General features: G+C 39.7%; 2 protein-coding genes across 24 annotated transcripts in view; one reads left to right on the top strand and one right to left on the bottom strand.

The window, feature by feature from the left end:
- Positions 1-1,411: 1,411 nt before the first annotated feature.
- On the bottom strand, positions 1,412-26,062 carry CHCHD7 (coiled-coil-helix-coiled-coil-helix domain containing 7). 2 transcript variants are annotated; one of them, XM_079984686.1, is made up of 6 exons: positions 25,867-26,062; positions 25,263-25,384; positions 11,395-11,448; positions 4,231-4,322; positions 2,843-2,941; positions 1,412-1,784 (listed from the first exon to the last, which is right to left on the bottom strand). In XM_079984686.1, exons 4-6 carry the CDS (start codon positions 4,282-4,284, stop codon positions 1,680-1,682), a joined length of 258 nt encoding a protein of 85 aa, XP_079840812.1. In that variant the 5' UTR covers positions 4,285-4,322; positions 11,395-11,448; positions 25,263-25,384; positions 25,867-26,062; the 3' UTR covers positions 1,412-1,679. The 2 variants fall into 2 exon arrangements, with proteins under 2 accessions (XP_079840812.1, XP_079840811.1); XM_079984685.1 differs by lacking the exons at positions 11,395-11,448; positions 25,263-25,384; positions 25,867-26,062 and adding an exon at positions 9,325-9,478.
- The window catches only part of PLAG1 (PLAG1 zinc finger), a 34,708-nt gene continuing 16,547 nt past the window's right edge, over positions 9,666-27,826 (top strand). For 3 of the 22 annotated variants that reach the window (XM_079984635.1, XM_079984639.1, XM_079984634.1), the window contains exon 1: positions 9,666-9,882. The gene's annotated coding sequence lies outside the window, so the exon portion shown is untranslated. The other 19 variants (XM_079984636.1, XM_079984629.1, XM_079984637.1 and 16 more) reach the window with 15 other exon arrangements.

The raw sequence follows: 27,826 nt of genomic DNA, 5'->3' as shown, positions 1-27,826 counted from the left end.
CAGCTGTGACTAGTACAGTAACTTTGGAATAATATTATGTAATGTCAAATGAAAATATGCCCTGGCTTTAAGCCTGAACTTAGTTGATTAAGCAACATGCTGTATCAGTGCTAAGGCTGCAGCTGTTGGTACTGTGTTTATCTTGTGAGGCGCTTCCACATGCCACTTTTTTACAACTAACTACTGACCGGTCAGCTTGACATAAATACCAGAAAAGGTCCTAGAACAGATCTGTGAGCACTTAGATAAGGATGCTGTGGTTTCTCGAAAACAAGCCATGTGAGATAAATCCTTTTTCTTTTTTTGATATGAGTTATAAGCTTGGTAGATCAGGGGAATGCTGTGGACGTAGTGTATCTTGATTTCAGTAAGGCTCCTGACAAAGTCCATGGTTCCTCCTGGAAAAAAAGTGACAAGTGGGGTGCTGCAGGGTTCTGTTATGGGCCAGCTGTTATTCAACATTTTTATAAACAACTAGGGTGAAGGAACTGAGGGGATGCTCATCAAATTTTCAGATGACAGCAAACTGGGAGGGGTGGCTAATGCTGCAGAAGACAGAATTGAGAATCAAAATGACCTTAACTGCTTAACAAACTGGAGAGCTGGGTCCAAACAAAATGAAATTTGAACATATGGCTTCAAATTACAAGAAATGAGATTCCAATTAGACATTAGGGGAAAACTTTCCGACCGCTAGAGCTGTTTGACAGTGGGCTCCCTCAGAAGAACTCTCTCCTTTGGAGATTTTTAAGCAGAGGTTGGATGGCCACCTATCATGAATGCTTCAGTTGAGATTCCTGCACTGAAGAAATTGGGGTTCCTTCCAACTCTACAATTCTATGATTCTATGATTCTATGAACTCAATAGGAAACATGCTAAAGATGCATCACAATTTGCAAACTCATGACAGTTTGAGATATGCTGAATCGTACCTCAACTTCTACACAATTCCAGAATTGTGATGTAATAATTGGTGGGAAATAGTGTTGGTTTATAGGAAGTTCTGTGATAGTTTATCAGAAGACTCAGTTGCTATACTACTGAATTATTTAAATCAATCTTTGGTGAAAGGAGATACTGAAGTTGTAACTAGATCTGTTACTGTGGTGAGAATATAGCATTGAAATGAAGAATAGCATAACACCAATTAAGTGTTTCATTTTTCAGGATGTGCAATATTGACAGAATTGCAAAACTGATTTACTATAGACAAATTAGAGAATCCCCCAATTATGTAACGCAAATCTAACTAAAAGTGGTTCTCCTTCTTTCAGAACAATATTCACTCTTTCTCCTAATATGGTATAACCTAGGCTTTTTCTTTCAAATTAAATTCTTATTTGCCGCTGTTTGTAATCTTATGAGATTCAACTTTTTGCTTTTTAATAGCATAAAAAATAAAAACCATAGTTTCATCATTAAAAAGGCTGATTTATTACTAAATGTTTCTCTTACATGCCATGTAAGTTACTTTCTGATAGTCATCAAGGCTTCAGGTTTCTGCATTCGTTTCAATAAAAACCAGCTTATAGAGGCAATAGCCTAAATTATTATTCAGAAGGGTATTGTACAAAGGTGTTTAAGAAGGTGGCAACAATAGCCACCTAGTCTAAAGGTGTTTTTCAACATTCTTTCCAGAATGCCTTGCTTGCAACAACACCACTGTAACACTGCACAATCAGTACGGTATTCTTCCAATTGATGCCAGGATCTTCTCTCTCTCTTCTGCTGTAGGCATATCTGGTTTGATTCCATCTTTTCTTCTCTGCATCACGATCCCATTCTAGAAATACGGAGAATCAGAGTGGCAGTGAATTAAATTATCTTCATTATTAGCAAAATAAGTATTTTAAATATTTAGATAACTGGAAGTCTAGCTGTCTTCAAAGTTGATATATTGGCAACTTTCCCCTACTTGTTTCACTGGGTTACAAGAATTATGCTGCAATACAAAGGTACAAGGGGACAACCTACCAAAACCAGTTTGCACATAAAATGCAATGTATTTGCTAATTTAAAAGCAGCATTTTCTCTGCTAAAAATATTCCGCTTAATTAGAGTCTATAGTTGGAGAAGTCATGTTAACTCAAAATAGTCATGAACTTCCTGCATAGCTAAGCCCATTAAGATGGCAAAGACTGATTCAAAGCGAAGCAGGTTAAAGGAGAATGGTATCAGATATCTAAAGTGAAATTCAATCAAGTGAACTGTTAATGATCCACACTAGCAACGATCGAGCAGTTTGGAAATGGAACGTGGTCCTGAAATGATTTCTTGCACAAATCTGAACTGGACTGTTTGCACTTCCTAGAACTGCCTGGAGAGCACTGTGCCTTAACTTTCCCTCTTTAGCCATACATGGGCATTTAGTTTACTACCAAGGAAGAGCTAGAGATGTGCTAGCAGCTTTAGCAAGGATGTCAGCTTGAGGAGCTACTACCTGGGCAAAGATGGAAATAGTGTTTTTGCTGTAATGAATAACAGCATCCGGCTAGCTCTACTTTGTGAGTCCACTGTCTCACATGAAGTCAATGCTATCTAGTTTTGATCTATTTCTCAAGTTGGCTGCAAAAGCATATGCTCCTGCAGGCCTAGGGTAAGGCAACTCTTGTACTCTTATTGGGACTGGGGTCTGCATCTAAATTCTAGAAATTGGATTATGTGAGTATCACCATCATAATTGTGTTTAAAATATCTTGCCTCGTTAAAATTGCCAGCTTTTCCAGGATCAATGGCTAATTAAAGTGCTAAACCCATTTCCATGATCTTGCAAGTTCAGATATAAAAAAATACCACGGATAACCACAAACATTCTGATTACAGTGTGATTAGCCTACTTACCCAAAACTTTTTGCAGCTCTTGTATTTTAAAAAGTACAGGGTGCATGCATCTCTATTGTAGTTATTCTTATCCATACATTTGCTAGAGGCATCTGCTTCCTTGAATATGAAACAAGATACACTTAAAAAGTCAATAGGGGACAAATATTAACTTCCCACATGTTTTAAATGCCACACATACTAGTTGAAATGCTGCTGAACAACAAAGCTGAAATTCTGTATGTACGAACTAAGTGGTACTCATTTTGCTTCCTCAGAAGATTGGTTCAAAACTGCAATCCTAAGCATATTTAGAAGAAAGCAAGTCATGCTACACTGAGTACCTAAGAGAGAAATGCCCATTAGGATTACCCTGAAATTGAGAAGCTTATGAAGAAAGGACTCCCAACTGCTTTGCAGTTTTAAGTTCAAATAGATTGGTGCTCAGCCATCTAGATGAAGGTCATTAACAGCAGTCAGGATGCCTCTAAGTTACTTCCCAAATGGAAAAAACCCCAACAATCTGTGCCAAGAAATACATTTCAACTAATGTGCAAATGCAAGAGTGATGGTTGTTTAAAAAAAAACAAAAAAACCACCAAAACTTATTAACCCAGGGGATCATCCAATCTGCCTACCAGGCACACAAGAAATGAAATCATTCTGTATTTCAGACCATATAATACTAAGAATGCCTTAAACTAACTGATTATATAATTTAATGGGATCCTACCCCTCACATTAAAGTTTGTAGAAAACAACTGTAAAAAACAAAGAAAAAAGTTAGTACAGAATGTGGGGTAGGAGAAAAATGGCTCTGTTTCACTCATTTGCAATGAATGATGAAGGATCACTATGTTCCTTCCTAGAGTTAATAGGTGTTTGGGGTGTGGTTTTTTAAGGACCACAGATGTGATTATCTTTCTTTCTCCCTTTGACTTGTCTCAAAAATGTACAATTAGGACATATGTACTTGTTAAATACAATAAATCCTATTCTCTGGTGAACTATTTAATGATTCAGTGTTGTCAAATGAAATCAGTACCTCAAACTACAAGACAGAAAAATATCAAGACTGTGTGGCTTGAACAAAAAAAAAATCTTGATACTTTACGTATGTATCCTTTGTTCTCCAGCTGGCTGGTATTTTTGATAATTTTAAATACCTTATTAATGAAAAGGAAAATATTTATAGTGACAAACAATTCTGTACTAGTCTGTACTTAAGAAGGCATTTTTGACAGATGGCAACAAATTGGTTCTATTTATGGAACTTTACAAGAATACAAAAACTATTCCAATGTTTTAAAATGCCTAATAGTGTATAGCCAACTGAAATAACTTGCAAGCTTCAAACTACATAATAATACTAACAAAAAGAATCTGTTTACTACAATTCACATTCTTACCACAAGGCAGGGATTTACGTCATGATCTCGAAGACGTTGCAATTTTCTAGGCATAAAGATATTGGTTTGTGGTGGTACTTTAAAGATAACACCTAGAAGAAAGGAGGAGGTTTTAAAAAGCAAAACTGGCTTTCTCTTAATTAGGATTTAAGGCATTTTCCAAGGAGCAGTGCATATTATCAGCAGTACTTTTTTGCAGGTGGGGGGAAGCACATAGGTTCTCACCCCAAAATTTAACATTTGAATATTATCTTCATATACCACCACCAAAACTATAGATTTAATCCAGAGATCAAATTTCCAAAAGCCATCCTATGTGTTAATGCAGACCAATGCTAGCAGCTAAATGGGTTGCTAAGGTGAGCAGGAAAATACAAGTTCCAGCCAAGTCACCTCTATGTAGAGTCATGAGGGTACTCTCAAACTGGGGCGAAATCCCATTTTTCCATGGTTTGAAACTGAAAAATTAGAAAGCACAACTGAATAGCCCATTATTAATTATTTTGTCTTTCAGTAAGTTGAATTAATGTTTTAAATCAATGTTTTAAATTACTGTTTCACAGCCAATTCATACTTCTGCAAATCTCTTATAATTTAACAATAGTAAGGCTAGAGATTAAAGTGCTGCTCCTGGCTCAATGCAGATGTTATCACAGGTTTTGTGCTAACCATGGCTTGCACTTACAAATGTACAATAGGAAATCCACTATTTTTACTTTATTGTTAGAATTTATAGGATTAAGATTCATAGCCATAGTTTAAAGCTGTCAGTCTGCTTTCATTTTCCATCTGCTTAGCATTCATAAATTCATTCCAATCTTCAAGGTCTAACAGCTTTCTGAGATGGAGCAACAACTGTAACTGTGCTAGAACTGTGGTTTGTTAAGTTAACCAGCTTAAAGCCATGGTCTGAACGATATCCTTACTTGGTGGCCCCTTGCAGCTGGTATGTGACCCAACACAAGTTTTTACAAACCATGTCTTTATGAAAATTATGACTGTGATGCTGTACTGAATGAGCAATACTTTTAGGACTTATGTAAGTAAAGTGCTTTCAAATTCTTAAAAAATGTAATCAGGGAGAGTGCAAACCATATCCCTCCCGCAATATGGTGGCAAGATTTTGATATAACAGAAGATTCATTCCTCTTACTTCTCATAGATTTCACATTTCTCTTTACTGCATTCAGTGGAAAACCAGTGAAATTTGAAAATGTAGTGCAGCAACATCAGGTGGGTCATAGGCTCCTCACCCCTGCCCCAAACATATTACTAACGTAAGTCCGAACTATTATTTGAAGAGAATGTAGATATTTGTAATTAGAAACATATAGGCTTCAGTTTGGCTAGAAATGATTCCTCAAAGTAGAGCTGGAAGAATACTTCAAATAAGAAAAATGTTGGTCTCTCAGGGCGAGAGGCTGGGAGGAGAAAGCAAAGATCCTACAGCTGGGAGGAGCTTCTGTGAGTGGTAAGAGCTAAGAATTACTTTGAAGAGAGGACTCTATTTTATTTGTGCTATTTGTATCTTTTGTAGCTGCTATTTTTTTGTATTATGGAAAATATTTAATAGAAATCATGTTTTAGAAAAAAGGAAGAATACTTCAGATTCTAGGTGCCAGCAGCATATTTTACAATACATCATCACTTCAGATTTCCCCATCATTATCACAGCATCATCTAAAAATCCATGACTCAGTATGCTTTATGAGAGAACTAAATACACTTTCATAAAACACTCTGAACAGCACTTTTAAAAACCTGCTTACTTTTATAATCTTACCAGAAATAATATTGGCAAGATACTACTAACATCTGCAAGGCAAGAAACAAGAAACAGTACGGTCGCAGAGAGAATTTAGATTTATTTTTTTGGCCAGTATGACTAGACCAAGTCACACATCCAAGGAGGCTTGTATTCTAATGAGTACAATTCCAAACTTTTGGTTAAAATACATACATTGTTCACCAGCTAATCTGAATATTTGTTAAATTTGTAAACCACTTTCTCATCAATGGTGCTCTCTAACCCTGGTTCACCTTCTAAGCTTTGGTTTCATTTTTTAAAAGCATGCAAGTCTAGATATATGGGAACAAATCTACCTTCTTACAATTCCTTAAGCATTTTAATTTAAATTCTTAACACAGCCATTCATACTAATGTGCTGACAACATATATTTGTTCTTACATTTGTTCTACACCTCAGGTCTTTTTTGTTTTGAAACACCTAAATATTTTTTGCTTCTCTCAGGTGGCAGTCATTAATTATAATTATTAGTAGAGTATTATCAGTAAAGATGAAAGCTTTGGAACCCACAAGGCTTTTTTTTCGTGCAGTCATCACAAAAGATTAAACAGCTTCCTCAACTGGATAACCTTGTCTATGGAGGCTAAACACTACATATAGTCCTATCCCTCTTGGCACACTTTAGGAATGAGGAGTGGATCCTCTACTATACCAGCTCCCTAAAGTAGTCATTCAGCAAGTTCCTCTTTTCAGCTAAAACATCTGCCAACCACACCTCTAAATTGAAAACTGCATCCCTCAAAAGGCAGCTCTTAAACTAGCACTTGAAATCCAGTTTCAAATCCCAGTAAATTGCAGTTTTCCCACAGAAGGGGCAAGGTACATGACCCTGCCCTTATTTGGATGAAAGGCCTAAACCATAGTTCAGTGCTATGGAAACAGACCTTGATGAGCCTCAGACTTGTATCTCACGCAGTTCAGAAGAATTTGCTTTCATTTTCAATTGTTGTGCATTGTTATATCCATACAAAGAACTGAAGCTAGTTTTAACTGTTCTATCCAAATCCAAACAAGCCAGGATTGTAAAGCCTCAATTTGAAGTTAAAATGAATCCCAGTGTATCCCAGTGCACACTGACAAATCTTGGTTACGGTAGTTTATGACAGGAAGCAAATGCTTTTGATCTCTTCCTGGTGGCTGCAATGGAGAAGAGAACAGATGGGAGTGTGCTTAAGTCCAAAGCTGGCAAAGGCTCATTCCTGGAGTGTGAAACTCTAGTTTATCATTGCATCGAAATGATGCTATCTGTCTAATTCTCTCTCACAAGCAACTTTTTCAACTGTTGGATAACAGTCCCAAGTTTTTCTAGATTACAATGAAGGTGTCTGTCTCATAAGGATGGGGGAAAGCCTAAAAATAATGTGCTAAGTACAAAACCATGTCAATTAAAAAAAACAACTCAATGTGGTTTTGACAGGTTTGCTTATATAGAAGGTTGGAGAAAAGAACTTGCCACACTTTAACACCAATAGATTGTTTCCTGAAAGTGAAAGGCCACACACAACCCAAGGTACCGATAGCTTAAGTAGCCTAGATGTTCATCTAGAACAGTGGTTCCCAATTTTTTTGGGACACCACCCTCTTGATTCTTAACCTCATTCACAGTGCCCTCTACCCTACAAAAAAATTGTTCAGAATAGAACTTTTCACAACCCACTAAGAATAAGAATTAACACAATAAAATCCAAGACACTAACAATTAAAACATTTATTCATAATTTGGGTTGCTGTTGTTGCACTATAATAACCCCTCTGGACAACAATAATACAGTAGCATTGGAGAAACATCACAGAATAAAGCTATCACTAATGCACTATTACCGGGACGCGGGTGGAGCTGTGGGTTAAACCACAGAGCCTAGGGCTTGCCTATCAGTAGGTCCCAGCTCCTGTCAACCTAGCAGTTTGAAAGCACATCAAAGTGCAAGTATATAAATAGGTACCGCTCCGGTGGGAAGGTACACGGCGTTTGCATGAGCTGCTCTGGTTTCACCAGAAGCGGCTTAGTCATGCTGGCCACGACCCGGAAGCTGTACGTCGGCTCCCTTGGCCAACAAAGCGAGGTCCGCAACTGGACCTAATGGTCAGGGGTCCCTTTAAAAGGTAAAGGTACCCCTGCCCGTACGGGCCAGTCTTGACAGACTCTGGGGTTGTGCGCCCATCTCACTTAAGAGGCCAGGGGCCAGCGCTGTCCGGAGACACTTCCGGTCCACGTGGCCAGCGTGACATCGCTGCTCTGGCGAGTCAGAGCCGCACACGGAAACGCCGTTTACCTTCCCGCTGGTAAGCGGTCCCTATTTATCTACTTGCACCCGGAGGTGCTTTCGAACTGCTAGGTTGGCAGGCGCTGGGACCGAGCAGCGGGAGCGCACCCCGCCGCAGAGATTCGAACCGCCGACCTTTCGATCGGCAAGTCCTAGGCACTGAGGCTTTAACCCACAGCGCCACCTGCGTCCCCAAGGGGTCCCTTTACCTTTACCTTAATGCACAGAAGACTGCCAATCTGGAGGATCCCCCCCTCCAGTCTAACATACTGTCCCTTTCCAACCAAGTGATTTCAGGGAGGCCCAGCTAAGCTGCTTTCTCTACCATTTACTGAAACAGTAGAACTCAAGGCAGTCTCTACAGATGCCAGCGTTGGAATACGTAGAAAAGAGTCGATGCAACATAAGAATGGTGCAAAAAGAAAAATGAATGAATGAATGAAGGGGCGGGGGAGCCAAACCGCCCCCCACCCTTATCTCTTTAGTTCCTGTCTCACCCGGCGGATGGGCTGGAGGGTGTGGATGCTGCAGCGCCCAACCCACCCCGAGCCCTGGAGCAGCAGCTAGCTATAAGGGATGGGAGCTACAACATGCCGCGTGTCTCTTACACACCCATACCCCGCGCACCCACTTCAGCTGCCATGTCGGGAGCCACCGAGGGCAAAAAGGAGAAGGAAGCGCTTCCTGGCCCAGCCACAGAAAGGGCAGCGATGGGCGGAGCAGCCTCAGGAGGCGCACCTGGGCGCACCCACGGGCGCCTTGCACGGGCCTGCAGCCGCCGCCGCCCTCCACGAGCCTCTAGCCTAGCGACAGCTCTCGGGGGCTGCTCCGCGTGGAGCCGCGGGGCCTGACGCCGCCGCGCTCCGTTCCCAACTCGCACGCCCGGCAACGAAGCCAGGCGCCGGAGGGAGCGGACGGGAGTTTGGCGCTGCCCTTTGGAGCGGGCGGGAGGTTGGCGCTGCCACGGCGAGGCCGGACCGGGCGCCCGGCGACCAGGCGGCTCCTCGGGAGGAGACACTCACCTCACCCGCCGTGAGGGAAACCGACTCGCGGGCTCGGGACTCGCTTCCAATTCGAAAGACGTCAGCGGCTTGGGCAGCCACCTTATAAGCGGCGCAGCCTACCCCGTTACTGCCCCGCAGCCCTGCCGAAACTGACAGGCCCAGCACCCAATCGCTCTCGCTGAGGCGCTCTGAAAGACAGCTCCGAGCCCGCCGCCGCCGGGCCAATCCGCGCGCGGTTCCTCCTCTCCCTTCCCGGAGCGGCGTCCCGCCCAACCAACGGGGCGAGCCGCGAGCCCCGAAGTGGCCGCCTCCAGGGTGCGGCCAAAGGGCTGAGTGACAGGGGGAGGTGTCCAACCCGCGGCGCGTGTGGGCGGCTGGCGGTGTGGGCGCGGCGTGTGCGGCAGGCTGAGCTGCACCGCAGCGCATACACTACAATGGCTGCTGGAAAGAGGGGAAAGCAAACAATTTCCAGGCCCGCCGCGTCCAGCCCGAAATATGGGGAAAAAATTACAGAAAAATCGGAGAACCCTGTAAAAGGCGGGAAGAGGGCGCTGAGGGGATGCTGAGGCTCCCGCGGTGAGTCTGCTGCGGGTTTGGGGGTCAGGAGCCGGGGTTCAGCAGGGAAATATTAGGGTTATTTAAATTCTGAAGGGGGAGGAGGAGGAGAAGGGGGGGAGAGCGGAGCGGCAGCGATGAGGGAAAGTTTGTGCGGCTCCATCTCCTTCCCCTGCACTCCTGGGCTGCGTCGCGCTTCTCGCGGGGTCCCCGGGAGCAGCCCCTCGAAAGAAAGCCTCGCTTTCCTCAGCTTTCGGACTTAGAGTTTCTCCTCTCCTCCGCCCCCCCCCAACTCCTTCAGTGAGGTTTTCACTGAGAGGATCGCACCCCCCCTCCTTCTTCCCCCTCGTTTCTTGTTATACAAACGGGGAGGCGGTTTTGCAGAAACTTTTTTGAGAAGCCCCCAGCCCCCCCCCACCACCCCGCTTTCCTCGCTCAGAGTCTCTCTCTTCTCTATCTCTCTTCCCCCCCCCCCCCCCGCCGAGCTCCGGAGCTTGTGCTTTGAATATAGTGACAGCAGCAGTAGCAGCAGCAGCAGCAGCGAGGAGGGAGCGGAAGACATTAAGAGCCCGCGGTGCCCAAAAAATGAGAGAAAATTAATATAAATTCAGCCGTAGCACCAAAGCGGCCACATTTTGCGCAGAAATGTCGCGGGCGGGTTGCACTCTCGGGACGGGGCGGCGGGGACCCCGCGACCAAAGCTTTAGGGGGCTCCCGAGTCGCTTTGGGGCGTGCAGCGCCCTTCTCCTCCCGCTTTTTATTGGACAAAAGTTTTTTTCTCTCCTTTCCCCCCCACCCCACCCCATCAAGAGACTAGATTGCCTCCCGCTTGACTTGGACCGGCGGCGGAGGCTTTTCTTTCCCTTCTTGCGTGGGTACGAGAGAGGAGTTTGGGGAAGGCGTTTGGAGGGTGGGTTGTATTGGGGAGGTGGGGGGGGGGTTCCTCTAACTGGAAGCAGGAGAGATCTGGAGAGAGAGCAGGGACAGCTTGTTGTCAGTATCATAAACAACCAAAATGGAGGGAGAACCGAGGCATATAACAAAATAAAAAATAGCCCCAAAAAATCCTAAAAAATGCCCCAAATCGTCTCCGTCCCCCGATTTCTCCCCTAAGAGTTCAGGTTGAACCCCGCGTCCCCTCACGTCGGGGTTTCAGCTCTCAGAGAGCAAGGAATTAAAACTGATGCCTATTTTTGTTGTTGATGACTGCTTTGGAAAGGCAAAAGCTCTTTTACAGCTCGTTCCCGACAATGCGAAAACGTGAAAATCCCCTTTCTCCCTTGAATGGTGGTGGGAGGTGGGAATGCACGAGCTGCACAACTTTGGGGCAACGAGGAGCGATTGCACAGGAGATAAATGCTGCATTTGCCAACTTTGTACCTTCGTTTTCGTGCCCTTTGTTTGTTTGGGGGGCACATGTGGGGGGAAAGGGGGGGAGGTGGCGCGAAATGTAATACCTATGCATTGCTTTTCTCCCGACCCAATTATGATATGTAATGCAAAAAGAGCAAATATTTTCGATTTATGGAGTACCTTTTCGTTGCCTAAGGATCCCGGTGTTTGTGTCCACTCTCTGTGAAGTGCTTTCTGTTAGAGTAGTATGGATTGGAAGCAACGTGCCGTAGAAAAAAAATGAAAAATACACATAGTGAGACCACACTTTTGGAGGAGAACCGGGGCTTACTTTAGCATGCTTTTGCACCTATTTTGTATTCCGGGGAAGAATGTATTCTGCAATTTTCTCATGTTTATTAAAAAATGATGCCTCAACTTGCATCACATAGAACTAAACGCGAAAGTGCTGCTGATGTTGGTTTCCACGTGGGATCAGGGACAGAGCATGGTATCTTAAAGAGACAGCTCCTCTTTTCTTCTAGCTATGCTCACCTATGCAGAAGTTCTGACTAAAGTTGGCTTGGATTTGTTAAAGTGTAAAGTCATAAATCAAACTCTGAAGGCAAGCCAGTGGCTACTTATCCTGGTGGATTGCATTAAATCCAAGGGGGCTGTTGAGGTGTAAACAGTGATTGGCTTACCCCTTTTGTAGGAGAAATTGGTGGATATTGTTTGGACCTAGCATTTATTATCTGTGATGCAACTCAAGATTTTGGTATGGTGGCTGAATTTTAATTCCATTGTTGTGTTTTGGATTTAGAATGGTGTGTGTAGAGATAGCTTAAATTATAATAATGTTCTGCTAGTTTTCAAGTCGTTGGAAGAACACAAGACATATAGTGGACTTTATGGTATAATTTTAAAGCCATTTTGCAGACATTGACAACTTGTTTGGATATCTTCTGTTTCATTCCATTGATTTAAAATACAAACCTGTTCATATTTCAAACCTGCAAGTAGTGTTCAAAGGATCTGAATTTCAAACCTGCAATGTTCAAGGGGTTAGAATACATGCAGTGTTCTAAATTGCGCTATTACAGATTTGTGTAATGTCTCTAGATTTGGTTTTATTGAAATACATTCTAATTTTAGGTTAAATCTTACATAGTTGTGCTTTTATTATTTGTTGGACAGTAAATTTTTGTTAATTGAAACAGATTCCAAGAAAGCATCTATGATAGATGTTGCTGTATCTTTGACTTATAAATGTGTGACTTCCATGATAAGAAATGTTATCTATAAAGACTTGGCTTAAATGTTTAAAATGCTGCTGGGTAGTAGAATGGTATTTCGGAAATCTATTGTCTCAGATCTTGTGTTTCTTATGCACAATTACATTTTCATTTCAAATGATTTGCTCTTTTACTGTCTTGATTTAAATCTAAATTAAACTCTTGCTAGCACGTATTCTGCTCAAAGAGATGGACCAAATCTTGAGAGAAACTCCATCAGTTATACTTTCTTTTGTTCTTTATATACCAAATCAATTTTCTGCTCAATGTGCAACCTGTTTCTATTCACTCTTATATAAGTCTCACTGTGTTGAGGGGCTTGATTCTCCAGTGTACATAAGATTTCATCATTTGTTATCATAGATGTCTTGTACCTTTATTGCATTATGTAGTGGACTATTGTCCTGGATAATCCTGTGGCTTCAGGTGAAAGCACCCTGTTTTCCAGTGACACAGTCCCCAAAATTAAACGGCGTCATTTATTCTTAGAGAATGGATTTATACAAATTGTATAGTAATAATTATTGGTTTGTTTTTATTGTATTTTGTGTTCTCATTTTGTATTTTTATGTTGTGAATCACCTGTGATCTTTGGGTGAAGGGCAGTATACAGGTTTAATAAATAATAATAATAATCAGATCATAAGGGGAACATTGATCTGTTAACATGGAGTTGTATACACATTTATTTTTTATTGAAAACAACTCTATTTTTGGCATAAACGTTATCATTTAAATCAAAATAGAAAATATCTGAAAGCAAACTTGGCAAATGGCTGATGCATGCCATATGGTTTAAGAATGTCACATGAATTACTAGTGTTTGTAGATCATTTTCATCTACCAGTTAAGATACTAGGTTCATAAGTGCACCTAGCATAATAAGCAGAAATTTAGCTTGTAGTCAGTTCTTATCCTAAATACATTTGATACAGCATGCACGTTTTATCACAGCATTAACCATAACAATAAGTTTGTGGCATGAATTGTTAAGCTCAGAAGTCAGAACACATGAAGTCTGGTGGCTTTTCCTAATCTAAATTTTAAAGCTATTTTGTAGATATACAGAAGTACAAAACTTGCATTTGGATCTTTAGATGTATATACAGATCTGCTGTACAATTATTAAGTATCATGGTAAAAGCATTGTGGAAGAAATACATTTTTTCTGAAAGCACAAATTACAATTTTGATTTCTTCCTCTGTCATGAAAGTTCTCCATTATATGCAAATTTAATGCCTTTAAGTTTGAATACTCATTCCAGTAATACATTTAACAGTAAGGAGACTGAGAAAAGTAACTGTTAGTAGAAAAATAGCCTGAAACATTGAATTTATGGATGCTGATAAAGCTGTATTTATCTTTGAGAACTATTTTGTTAAAACTATGGAGCACTTGCATATAATTTTAGTTGATTGGTTAAAACAATGTTCTATGAAATTAGTTGAATTCCTTATAATTCATATAATGTAGATCCATTATTGTATACTATAGATTCTGCAGACAGATTCCAAGGTGTCTTGAGTGAATCTTATTGGCCAAACTACTTTGTGACACTACTTGCCTTAAGCAAAACCTTTGAAGTCTAAAGTAGTTTTTGAGCTTTTCATTGTAAGTTTTAAATGTTGGTGTATATAAATATAATTGTAATTAATTGTCATCTTCTTATTAAGCATTTTTTTTGGTCAAAATGGTGACTCACCACCACAATTTTACTCTGTTAATACATATATTTGAAGTTGCTCACTTCATTGCATTCAGCTGATTTATTCATGTTGAGAGTTTGCTATGGAGTTGGAGTACTCTTAGAAAAGCACCTTGTAGTGGTAAAATCCTCTGCCACTAATAGTGACAATTTTATGCACTTAATGATATACCATAAAAGCATACTGAAACATTACTTTGATTATAAGAAACTTATATTTTGGGGTATAGTCTTCAAACCCCTTTTGTGGTTCACTATACTGTAGTGCTAAAAGGAAAATCTGAATATATGTTGATGGTATGCTTCTGAAAGCAAATATCTGCATAAACCATTCATTTGTTTTAGTAGAAAGATTTAATAGCTGTCCAAATGAGCTGTTGACCATCTTTAACCAATTTCTAACTATTTAGAAAGCCTTTCAGAACAATGTAAAATAATTCAAATATGTGAACAACGTAATATTTTGTACTGATCTGACATACAATATGTGTTTGAAATCTAACACATGATGGATGGTTGCTGCATTAAACAAGTAAAACATTTCAGTAATAGATAATATATTAGGAAGAAAACATATATATAATTGTAGTTCAGTTCTTGATTTGGAAATGTCATGTATTTGTGAATAGAATCAATAGACTGAATATGTTGCTTCTTTATTGGAAATTTTAGTATTTTTCTTTGCTATTGCAAAGATTTTATTTGCTATTGCATAAGTAGCAATTAGAATATTCTGTGCACTGTCTTACCCTGCACTAAGTCAGCCTTTAAAATATTAATGTTTGTTTTTATACATAATTGTTTGATTGGTATCTTATATACTAGCTACCTATCCTTTGCATATATATTTTTCAGTATGTTTTAGGACTTGGCAAAAATAACTTTTGGAATCTCATACCTAAGAATTTAGTTTCCAAAAAGTGTTTATATCAGTTGAAAGTGCCATGTTCTTTAATCAGAACAATTGTTAGAATTCATATAATCTATGGATTGTGCTTTAATTTGCTTCAAAATTGTTATCAAAGTTAATGTGAGTGCTGGGATTTTTTATTTGTAAGCTGAATTCAACAAGTAGGAAAGATGATGCAGTCATATTAACATTAGTTAGTTTATAAAAACAGGTTTTTTTACCTATCTCAGTATGTTTAAATATATATTCTCTAAACTTGCTGTATTAAAGAATGTACATAGTAGCAGAATGTTTCATATGTATGCATATCTCTTGCCAGATCTATATCCCATTAAATGTTAAAATGTGTGAGTATAGTAATAACTGGTATAATTTCCAAGAAGAAAATGAAGCAGGTTATTTGCAAGACAGCATAATTTCTTAATTCAGCTCTTTTTAAATTGAATGTGTTCTAAGACTAAGCTATAATATTCAAAATGGAATTCATACATCTTGCATTAAATAAATGAAGTATTAAGAACTTAACAAGAAAACAGAAAGAGAATTAAGAAAAATATACTTTTAAAGAAAAATTAGGAAATTCAGCATGGGGAGAAAGTGTCTGGCCATAAGCTGTTATAATCTTATTTGCACTTGTTGAGCCAAAAGTGTCGCTTTGTGGAGAATATCCCTAGAAATCAGATTAGAAAGTGTTTAATAGGAATTAGTTATCAGCTTTTTTATGGACAAATACTACTTTTATAAAAGCTAAGATCTGATTCATATGTTGACAAGGTGAACTGGATTCATTAATTTTTAACATATCTTTAATCTTGAATACCGTGATAATGTCCCTCCCACAATAACATCAAACTCAAAATTACTATGGTTACATTGAATTTCTGCCATTTAAGCAGATTTTAAGCATGGATCTCTGATTTTAATTACAAAAGCAATTACTTATTTGTAGCTACTATGTTAATTTTGCAAAGTGCTGGTCAAGTAACTAATAAAGTACTGTGTTACAAAATGTATTTTTCCATTTGACAAGTGCAATAGGGATAGTCCAAGCTTATTTAAATATGTTCTTGAATAGTTGTTTCTTTCTTCAATGTGTTTCCTTAATGAGAGATGGCTGCAATGTTCTGCAATTACATTTTGAGAAGTGAAAGAAACTTGTTTTGTTATGTTAGTGTATGAGATATATATTATATGTTATAAAGTTATATGTATTGTATGATAGCATATAACGTATCCTGAATGCTACTGTTATCAGAAGGCTCTTAAAGATATTTTAGTTACGTACTGGTGATCAAGATTTGTTCAGCCAAGAGAACCTCATTCATATGTGTTTGTGTGTGTAGATAAATAGAAAATCATACAAAACATTTTTATTCTAAAAGAGTAGGAATATTTTTATACTTAATATTAAATGTCAGTTGTTAACTTTACAACTGGTAAATTATGTTCTAAATATTATTTGGAGTGTAAATAATTGTTTAAAATATGCTTTGGGTATTAAATAGTTGTATATATTTTGATACTAGAAGTTTTCTTTAAAATGCTGACATTTTTGATTGAGGTTACACAGCAAATCATTTAGTATTCTTAACTAGCACAAAACTATTATTTGCATGTTCAGAATAGATTAGTCATAGTAATAGTAACATTACTAAGTACAAACAATTTAAAAAACTTTCTGGAACTAAACTTTTCTGTCAAGTCAAACAGATATTGTTAAAGCTGATTGTGCTTGTTGGAAGAGAGTGTAGTTGATGCAGGTTTAATCGCTTTCCTCTAGGGGACTTTTAAGAAACTATGAACCATGCATCTAAAGAGCAGATACAGCATTGCATGCTTATTGAAAATGCCAGTGCAGTTGGATCGTGTATTTTTTTCAGTGTCAACATTAGAAATATGTATAGACTGAAGTATAAGAACTTTCCCATAAACAGATAGAAAATGCATTTCAATCCATTGAGAAAGGATACTGTTGTTGTTTGAGCAAGCAAGCAAACAAGCAACTTTAATAGTAATTAGATACATATAGCTTGATAGTTGCCTTTTAATGTTATCATTAATAAAAACTGTGATTTTATAGCATGCTCTGATCCTGAGACTTGGAGTGGAGAAGAAATATTTTTAATTCTCAAACCTACAGAAGGCTAAATGATTTCCCACAGTTACTCAAGGAGTCTGTGGCTGGGCTGATTGCTACTAAAGTCCAGATCCATTACCAAGTAAAGATTAGTTTGAAACAAGAAAATAAATTACTTTAATAAAAAGGTCAACTGTATCCAATATGCTTACTGATTTGTTTCAGTAACCTAATTTTGTTTAAACACCTAACCACCCTAGCTCCTGATAACCGTCATTGCTTTCTTGATTGAGACCATCTGCCAAATAGCAACGCTTGCCAGAGAACTACCAAGCAGAGGTGGCAGTGGTGAATATTGGACCCATGGAGATATAAAGCGGCACTTCCATAAAACAGTGAGTTGCAGTGGTGGGGTACTGCAGCAGAGGCAACCCTAAAGGGTATGACACCAAAGCAAGGGTTCTGCTTTAGGAAGGTGCAAGGGCACTATTCTTTCGGTTTTAGTGGCTGCATGTGCCCATTTGAAGGATTCCTGAGTTGGAATACAAATCTTCTGAGTGTTGGGATAGGACCTACACCTATGACCAGGTGAAAGCTTGATAATGGAATCCTTCAGCTAGGGTGGAGGATTCAACTGGGATCTGTTTACAGTATGAGTGCTGGGTGGCTTGAGAGTATGTGTGGCAGTTGTGGAAATAGAATGGGATAAGAATAGGTTTGATGCATTGACTGCTAGGTGGTGGTAGTAAGTGATTAATGAAAAATTGGCTTGTATAGATATTCTTGGGGATTATGGGCTGGTAGTGGTTGGATGAGATTGTGTTGAGTGTTTTTCTGTTGGTACGGTAATCCTGTATGTTTTTAACTGGATATTGAGAATTAATATTGTAAGGGTGGATGGAGCAGAGTCATGATAGTTTTCTGGGATGTTCCTGGGGAGGTCAGTAGGCTTTCCTTGATTCCATTGGTTACAGGCAGAAGAAGTTATGACACTGGAGAGCAGACATACCATTTGCAGAAAAAGGGACACAGCCATGTACAGACTGTGTCCCTTTCTGATCTTTCCCTTATCTCTTGTCTGCTAGTAGCTTGGTTGTTGGGCCTTCTGCTCCGACAATGAAGCTGTTTAACACCAGTTCAGTTCGCAATAACACCATACTCACGAGGGAGCCATTCTGGGATGCGTTTCTGAGACATATGTGGGCTAGATATCAAGAAAGTGTGTTCACCTATGTACTTTCTACAGCACCAGCTGAATCGGATAAACACACATGTGTGAGTTGGAGTTGTTATAGTCCATATAATTCATTTATCTGGCTAATAAACCTCCCTGATCTGGAATGGGCTTTGAGAGCCTACTATTTGGCCATCAAGACAGACTGGGAGTGTTGCTTGTGTACAACTAACCCTTCTGGACTGAGTTTGCTAAGGTGGTGTTGAAGAACTGTTATTCTGAGGACTAAACATCCATGCTGGCTTTATAACCTCCATGACTGTCTGTTTGTCATTGGCAAACAGAGATGATCACACCCTCAATCTTGTGTTTGATTCAGGGCAGGTGGGAGTGAGAGTCTGGAAATGGAGAAAGGTGTCCTGATAACCCCATTGTTATGGTCAGACCATTTCTTGGTAAGCTTTGATCTTATATTACCAGTTCCCCCTTCAACGATGGGACCCCCATTAAGATCCATGGTGCAACTAGAGGTACCTCAGCCCAATGAGTCCCCAAATGCATGGTTTTTATCCACCATGAACTGTGCATTCAGTATTGTAAAGCCAATTTTGTAGAACTCCCTTCTAGTTGAGATCGAACAGGTGCCCTATTCTTTTTCACAATTATATTGATTGGATGGTCTATAAATATTTGTTACAATCCAGCGAATTCAGTCCCAAATTCCATTGGAATTGGTTTATTTTGGTGCACAATAACTCCGTTTTGCAATATGATCACTTACATTTTATAGGTCATAAAAACCAATTAAATCATTGTGCAGGTGAAATGGTTTCCACAAGTGCAACAGTATTTCTCACTCTCCTCCCCCACAACACCCTCTAATCTGCTCCAGAGGGCTGAGGGAACCCCACAGAGCAGATCTGGGAGGTATTTGGATGAAAGGGAAGGGAACTGTCATTGCACTAACAGAAGTTGTTTCATTTTTGCAGTGATTTAGTTGGGTTGAAGCCATGAATTGGAATCCAGTTGGTGCCCCTCCCTTTCACTTGATGATGAAAGAGTCCCTGTTTTGCCTGAAAGATTGTCTACAATAGTACACAGTCTTAGGGCAAATAATTTTGATGTGTTCATTATGATCAAAGAAATGTGTATAATTTTGACTGGTATTGTGTAATAAATGAATAAAGTGAGTTTTCCAAGGCTTGAAGTCCTGCAGTCATGAAGCTTGTTTAAGTTAACTTAGGCAAGTTTTTCCTCTCAACTTGTGTCAAATGTTTCTGTGAGGATAAATGAATTTGGGGCCCAGCATCCTGAAATTAAGTGACAAATCTGAATTGGGTTGACATTCCCACTTATCAAGAAGCTCATTACAGAGCATTTTTATTGTTAGATTATTCAGCTATGCCACACTATTCCAAGTGCTTTCTAATCAAGGACAGTGATAACATCATGTATGCATACAAAAACCTGAAATCCTAGATGTCTTTCAGCAGGAATGGGACTTGCGTTTAAGAAAATAGTTCAACATTCACCACCAGATTCACTAAATAAACTGAAACCTGCTACTTCAACAGAAACAAATGTTTTTATCCAAGTTTCATCAAACACATGCCTCAGTAAGAATTTAAAGGAATCTGGTACTTATAGCCCTTCTAAAAGTATACATGTGTCTATGCATTTGTAGAAATACACTGTAATTTCGTACCATTCTAAGTGTTAGATAAGAGAGTAATCAAATATCCATGCAACCTTTTCCATGTGGTTACCTGCTCAGATGTTTCCATCTTCAATTACTAGATTTTAATGCCAGAACTAATGGTAGTTGAATAGTGAGCCTATTCACAGAAAAGGTATACATGCTAATTCTGACTAGTGTGAGATATTATTTTTAATGTTTTTATTTTATTAGTATACAGCCCTTCATCTGAAGAACACATGGTGGTTTATAACATAAAAATACAAAATGACAACAATACATAATTTTTAAAACCCAATAACTCTGCCTTCCACAAACACATTTAATCAGCCAGAGGACTGGTTACAGAGAAACATTTTTGCCCAGTGTCCAAAGAAATGTATTGAAGGTGCCAGATTCTCTGGGAAGAGCATTCCACAAATGGGGAGCCATCACAGAAAAGGCCTGTTCTCATGTTGCCACTCTCCATACCTTGCGTGGAGGAGGCTCATGAAGAAGGGCATCAGAGGATGATCTCAGGGTCCATGCCAGTTCATATGGGGAGAGGGTGGTCTTTGAGGTATTGCAGTCCTGATCCATTTAAGGCTTTACAGTGGTACCTCTGGATGCAAATGGGATCCGTTCCAGAGCCCCGTTCACATCCAGAAGTGGACGCAACCCGCGGGTCGCGATTTGCCGCTTCTGTTCATGCACGTGATATCATTTTGACCATCTGCACGAGCGGCAAAACCCAGAAGTACTGTTACTTCCGGGTCGCCACAGCACGCAGCCTGAAAATACTTAGCCCAAAGCTACTTCAGCCCGAGGTAAGACTGTATAGGTAAAAACCAGCACTTTGAAATGGGCTGGGAAACTAACTGGCAGCCAGTGCAGTTGGGCCAGGATTGTTGTAACATGCTCAAACCTTCTTACCCTGGTGAACAACCTAACCACCAAATTCTGTCCCAGCTGAAATCTCCAATTCACCTACAAAGGCAGCCCATTGTAATCTAACCTAGAGTTTACCAGAGCATAGACAACAGAAGTTTGGCCATTCCTGTCCAAATAGAGGTGCACTGGGCCACTAGCTGAAACTGATGGAAGGCACTCCATGCCACTAAGACCACCTGAGCCTCAAGTGACAGCGGTGTGTCCACTGCTTCCATCTGGTCTAGGGAACCACCCACTAACATTGCCTTGGTCTTATCTAGATTGAGCTTCAGTGAATTGGCTCTCACCCAGTCCCTTATCAAGGCAGTCCAGCACATCCACAGTCGCACCTACAGATGTAAAGGAGAAGTAAAGCTGTGTGTCATCAGCAAATTGCTGACAATGTACTCCAAACTTCTGGATAATCCCACTCAGTGGTTTTCAGTAGCTTAAAGGTGGGGATTGAATCCTGAGGAACTCCACATTGAAAGTTTCATGGGGCCGAAGAGCACTCCATAAGCATCATCCAGAGTGCAAATGGTTGCACTGACTGTTCCAAGCCCCTTGTCCACATTCTCGAGCCTTACAGATGAACTCTCCTGAATTACAGACTTGGTTATAAACTTACAGAATATTTCATAGCTCTGTCTCTGAATTTGCCAAGCACTGTGAATTTGCCAAGTGCTATTGAGACTATATGGTTCAAATAAGATAGTTGATTGGAGTTTTGCAGAGCAGCTGAAGTCCAGCTTAAGTTTCACCATTTGATCACCATCCTGTCTTACACATACAAAATATACAGGAATTTAATTTGTGCTTCATAGTTTGTTGATGGACCAATTCAAGTCAGATAATGTTTGCCACTGACCTCTCAATAATGGAATAAAGTAGCTCACAGAATGTTCAAATGGTTCTATTAGTTTGCAATCTGATAATATTTAAACATTTTGTGGGCTAGTATCTGACTGGGGTTGGTACTTGATTACAAAAGTCTGTGATTAACACAACCTGCAAAATAGTGTCTGCCAACTAAGCATATGCTCAGGCTTCTAAAACAGCTGCCAGGACAGTTGCCTATTTTGTTGTTGGATAAGCTTGTACCATTTAAGCAAAATGCACACTTGGAACTTGCTGGTATGAATAGCAAGTGCTAAAAGCACCTCCATGCCCTGTCTTTTACAGATGTGAGTGCTGCAAGGGCATGAGGCTGCACCTTCTCCACAGTGATGCCCACGTAGTGGAACACTTTGCCAGCTAAGGTATACCTGTCCTCATCTCTGTTAGATTTCTCTTGGTGGGCTAAATTTTTATTGAGAGTGTTTACTGATGTCTGAAAACTGCTATGTATCCTTGATTTTGTATGGAATCTTGCCTAGTTCTGTTTATTTTAAAATCTGTCTGTTTTTTTTTTAGATGGCTTTATTTTTATTTATGACTGGGTACCACTTTGCTGTTTTTTTAAAGGCTACAACAAATGTGGGCATGTACCACTTACTTTGAAAAGTAACAACAATGGGATGGGGTGGGGAGTGGTGAAATGTAGATTTACTCTTTGACTTATAAATCTCTAGGTGGGTGATGGAAAGATAGTGTGATAGTAGTTTGGGGTATCAAAGGCAGACCAGATACCTTGTTTGGCATGTAGGCACCATAACATCTTACAGAAGTATCTACTGTAGATACTGTAGTTAGCTCAATAAACAAATTACAGTCAACTTATTTATGGCAATACTTTGTGCATTACTTCCCATAATTCCTTCATTGAGGGTGGTGTTGTCAACATCTGATGCTTGCCATGCTTTGTGCCTGGATAGCTGCTGGTTGTCATCCTCTCTAGTGTTGTTCTCTAATATTTATTTCTTATTTAAAGCATCTTTAAAACCAGATATTCAGCCAAAAGAGCTTACAGATCAATAAAAAAAATCAGGCTTACAGTCTTAAAAATGTAGCACAGAAGGGGGATGAGAAAGAGGGTAAAAAAGCAAACCGAAAGACGCCTTCATCTTAAGAGTTCCCCCTCCCCACAAAAAAACTTAAAACCCAACCTGGCTGGGATGGAAGCAGTTCCAGAAAAGGAGGAGCTGAAATGATCTGAGGTCTCAGGATTGCTTATGGAATGGTAAGTGGTGTTGCTTCTCATGTGTATTTGTAAGTTTTGAGAAAAAGGGAATATAAGAATAAGTCATACTTAAAATAGACCTGTTGAAATCAATGGATTTAAGTTCATCATAACTAAAGTCAGTTGTTTTCAATAGCTCTACTCCGACTGTGACTTAGTCTGATAATACCAATAGTGATTAAATAGAAGAATGTAAGAGACCTGAGGCATATCAGATCCAACATCCTGTTCTTGTAGTGGTCAATGAGATGCCAAGGGAAGCCTGCAAGCATGACCTGAGTGCAGTAGGACTCACTACTTAAGCTCCCTACCAACAGGTATTCAGGGCATGTTTCCTCTGCCTCTGGAGGCAGTATATAGCCATCAGGGCTAGTAGCTGTTGATACTCCATGAATTTGCTTAATATTTAAAAGACATCACTGCATCTTGTGCGCTGTGTGAAGAAGTGCATGCATTGTTTCATCTGTCCTGAATCTTCTAACATTCACCTTCATTGGATGGCCTTAGATACTATGAAAGAGAGGGTATTTCTCCCTGTCCGCTTTCTCCACATCATACATAAATCTGTATACTTCTATTATATCCCCATTTACTCACCTTTATACCTTTTGTTTGTAGTTGTAGATCCTTGATCATTTTGGTTGCTCCTATCTGTAACCTTTCCAACTCTACAATATCTTTTTTGAGGTGAACTGTATATAGTATTCCAAGTGTAGTTGTACCATAGACTGTGATATTAGCAGTCCCTTTCCTAATTATCTCCAAGGTGGAATTCACCCTTTTTCATAACTACTGAACACTGGTTTGGCAACTTCATTCCAAAGTCTCATTCCTGATCAGTTGCCACCAATTCAGATGTCATTAGCATATATAAGTTAGGAATTTTGTATCACCTTACACTTAAACTGAATTGCACTTGCCATTTTAATTCCCATTCTTCCAGATTGGAGAGAACATTTTGGAGCTCCTAGCAGTTTCTTGCTTTAATTAAACTATTAAATGATGTCTCTGCTGAGACACTAGCTGCATTCCACCCAATGTTTTTAAAAGTAGGAACTGTTAGTTAAGTTCAGTCCTAAGTTTGGATGTTATTGGCATGAATTTGTAAACTTTTAAGACTTCTTTGCCACTTCCTTAGCAATAGTATAACTTGTGAGGATTATCTAATTAAAATTACAAGTTGAATGAAATACCACTTTTGACAATTCTCCTGGCACTGTTATTGAGTCTTCTGAAAGAAAAGCACTGCAGTTTTCTGTATTATCTGTGGTACTCCTTTTTAGATTATTAGCACACATGTACATTTTAGGAGTTCTTAAAATCAAACTCCCACAAGCTTCTTTCAATAAACTTATACCACATTATTTTAATGTGGTATTGTGCTTGTGTGAAAAAGTGAGAGCCCAGGGTATATAGGATAGCAGCTGCCATAATTTTAGTTGATTTTCAGCCTCTGGATTAGTTCATTGGGTTACTTTGACCTGAAGATCTAGTCTGCTCACAGATCAAGTGAAAATGTGGATGCATAAATACTGAGCTGTATGTAAGCACAATATGAGACTGTAGGAAAGTGTAGCACTTACGTAGTATGGAATTAAGGTAAAGGACCCCTGAATGGTTAAGTCCAGTCAAAAGCAACTATGGGGTATGGCGCTCATCAGGTGTCATATCTATTTCCACGCTTGAGTGAATGTATAAGCACCATGGCTCTTTCCTGAAACTGAAGGCTATACCATCCTAGCATAACTGATTCTGAACTATGGATGCAAATATTAAGTAAGCATCAGTATCTTTTTAAAATGTATTTGAACTTGCATTCTGCAGGGCATGTATAAAACATCGGGGGTAAAATAAAATCACATACCTTTCTGCTAATTGCAAATTATTTACAGATAGGTAGCCGTGTTGGTCTGCCATAGTCAAAACAAAATAAAAAAATTCCTTCCAGTAGCACCTTAAAGACCAACTAAGTTAGTTCTTGGTATGAGCTTTCGTGTGCATGCACACTTCTTCAGATACCAAATTATTTGACAGTTGTGACGACACATCCATAGAAAATATGGGCTTGATACCATATTCACTTTTATACGCACCAGTTTTTAAAATAGAGCTGTACAATTCCCCTGCAAATTAAACGCATTGTGGATTTTTTGAGAGGAAGCCTATTGAATGGAACAGCTTACCTGCCAAAACTCATCCATCAAAAGGAATTTCACACTAAACCACTATATTTGTCATTTGGTTGGCCATCTAAAAGCACAGCTGGAGATCGCATTATATTGTCCAGTTACTTTATGCTGAAGCTCTGTGGGGACAGTAAGCAGTCAGAAAGATTATTTGGGATCATGAAGATGTAATAGTATCTAATGGTATAAAACTTTTAAGTGTGGTGCTGGTTCAGTCATTTGACTTTATATTCCATCTCATGTAAAAGGATCTTGGTTTTCTGTATAGGAATTGGTCTGAAGTATTGACCCAGGGTATGCCTGATCTGAGTTAGTAATCACAGAGACTGGTGGCAGTGACAAGTGGAGATTTATGCCCTGTGCTAAAACAAAGAGACAAGAGTTTGCATTCTAAATCAGAGGAAATTATTTCACACACAGTGGTAAAGCCGGGGAAATTAAGATAGCTATGCCATGAGGCTGAGTGCTCCCTATGACATTTTACACCTTTCCCCATTATTGATTCATAACTAGCCTCTGATGCTATTGACCACCGTTCTCTTTTTTCACCCACCCACCTGAGTACTATTTATTTCTGTACTTCTTTTCTGTTATCACTTACCCTTCTGCTTTCCGTTGCAGTCATCCAGGGTTCTGTTTTCAGCAATTTGCCTTCTTTAGGGTCAGTTTTTCAATTCTTTTAAGTGGGTTTCCCTCTTCTGATCCAACGATCAGCTTCATGTAGACCGGTGGTAGCTGTGTCCTCTGAGAGTCTCATGAGGTTTGCATGTGCAGAGTAGGGCAAAGTGAGCATGTGAGCCCTGGAAGAAAGAAGCAGGGAACATGCAAATACCTGAGATGGCCCAAAGCATGGAGGAGTGTGACACTTTGCAAAGAATATGACTTTGCAAGTAGCAGATGCCCTGCTCTGAAGTCTGCATGAAGAGTTCTCCCATGGAAATTGAATGAACTGTACCACCTCTGCCCATGAACTCCACTCACATTATGACTCAGCATCCTGAGTACTTAAGTGCACTGTACCTACCTTGCCCCAAAAGTGTAACCTGTGGATATGTGCTTACTTGCTGCACACACTCTTCATCAGATCCCCTTCTATAAGGTCTCCTTGCTGGACCCTGACATGCAAATAACAATGCTGCTTCCTCTATGATTCTCATAACTGGCCCCCTTCTAGCTGCGCTCTTTTAGCCATACAGCAACTTGGGGGAGCATCTGGGTGCACAAATTGTTATGTTCACTGCAAAAAGGGCAGGACTCCCTCCACCCACCAGTGGGCAAGCATGTTGCCACTACGTACCAGTTGCAGACCCCAAAGAACCTCAGTGTCACAGTAGACCTGCCCAAATTCCTAGCCCCAAGGAAATTTGCCTGCTTCTTCAGTAACCAAACCCATCTAAAACGTAGACACTCCCCCTTTACTCCCAGCACCTTAGGAAAGGAGGTGGCATGGGCATAGCAAGAAGTCCAGAACTGGCACGACCAAATACTTATTTAGAATGAGGTATATATAGCGTGCTCATTGTTTCAATGTACTAGTTGATGTTAAAATTCTTTTAACCTATGGAATATTATCCCAGCATTACAGGCACTGACTGTATTCAGAATTTGTTTTTCTACAGAGATTGACATTTAAAAGTGGTTAATATTTAGCCCATAGGGACACTGTTCTGCACACAGATGTCCCACATGTACCAGACCTTCCAGTGCATTTCAGTTTTCCTACAGTTCCTAAGCAGGTTTCTCACATGTTAACTTCCTATATTTCCTAACAATAGATTGTTAAGGTAATTTTTATCTGTGATCAGCTATGCTGAAACTTTATAGTTGACAAGCTAACTAAATAGGCTTTGAAGCACCTCACAATCATTCTTATCGATCAATCAGTTATATTTCTCAAACCAGTTTATTACTTTTGCTTATAAATCTTAATTTACAACATTGCATTCCTTTAAGTTCAATTACATTTTAAATACAGGCAGTGACCTGTGCAGGGGTTATGTTCCAAGGTACTGCACGCTTACATGAAATTGTGTATAGTCAGAACACCCATTGAAAAAGCCTGCAAACTCCCCATTCTACCCCTTTTTGTGACTTTTGGGTCACTTTGAGTTTGGTGTGATGTGTACATGTGCAGTCACACACATATTGGACATGCCTAAAATGGTCACTGCCTGTATAGTCAGAACACATCACATTCAATGACAGGCGGCATTGCCAGAGTCTTTTCTGGATATCCACCCCCTTGGTATTTATTCTTTAATTTTTCTTGCCAAGTATGGAAAGCTTGGCAAAAAATTTTTTCCAAGTATGGAAAGTTAAGTGTGTAAGTTGTGAGCTTTAGCGTACATGTTGTTGCATTTTTGTGGTCAATTACCAGGTCTCCATTAGGTACAAAAAAGATAAAGTGGCAGTGCTATTTGCAAAAGAAAGCAGGGGGCTTTTCAGTGGAAATGTAAAAATTAAAATAAAATAGAAGCTGTCTGCTGAATCTTTATTGGCAGAGCATTCTAGAACTGTGTCAGTGCAATTTCTTATTGCTGTCAGGTGAGCTTTACCAACTT

Source organism: Podarcis cretensis, assembly GCF_951804945.1.
Source record: "Podarcis cretensis genome assembly, chromosome: 7".
Lineage (NCBI taxonomy): Eukaryota > Metazoa > Chordata > Lepidosauria > Squamata > Lacertidae > Podarcis > Podarcis cretensis.
This window is presented reverse-complemented; position numbering and strand designations above follow the sequence as displayed.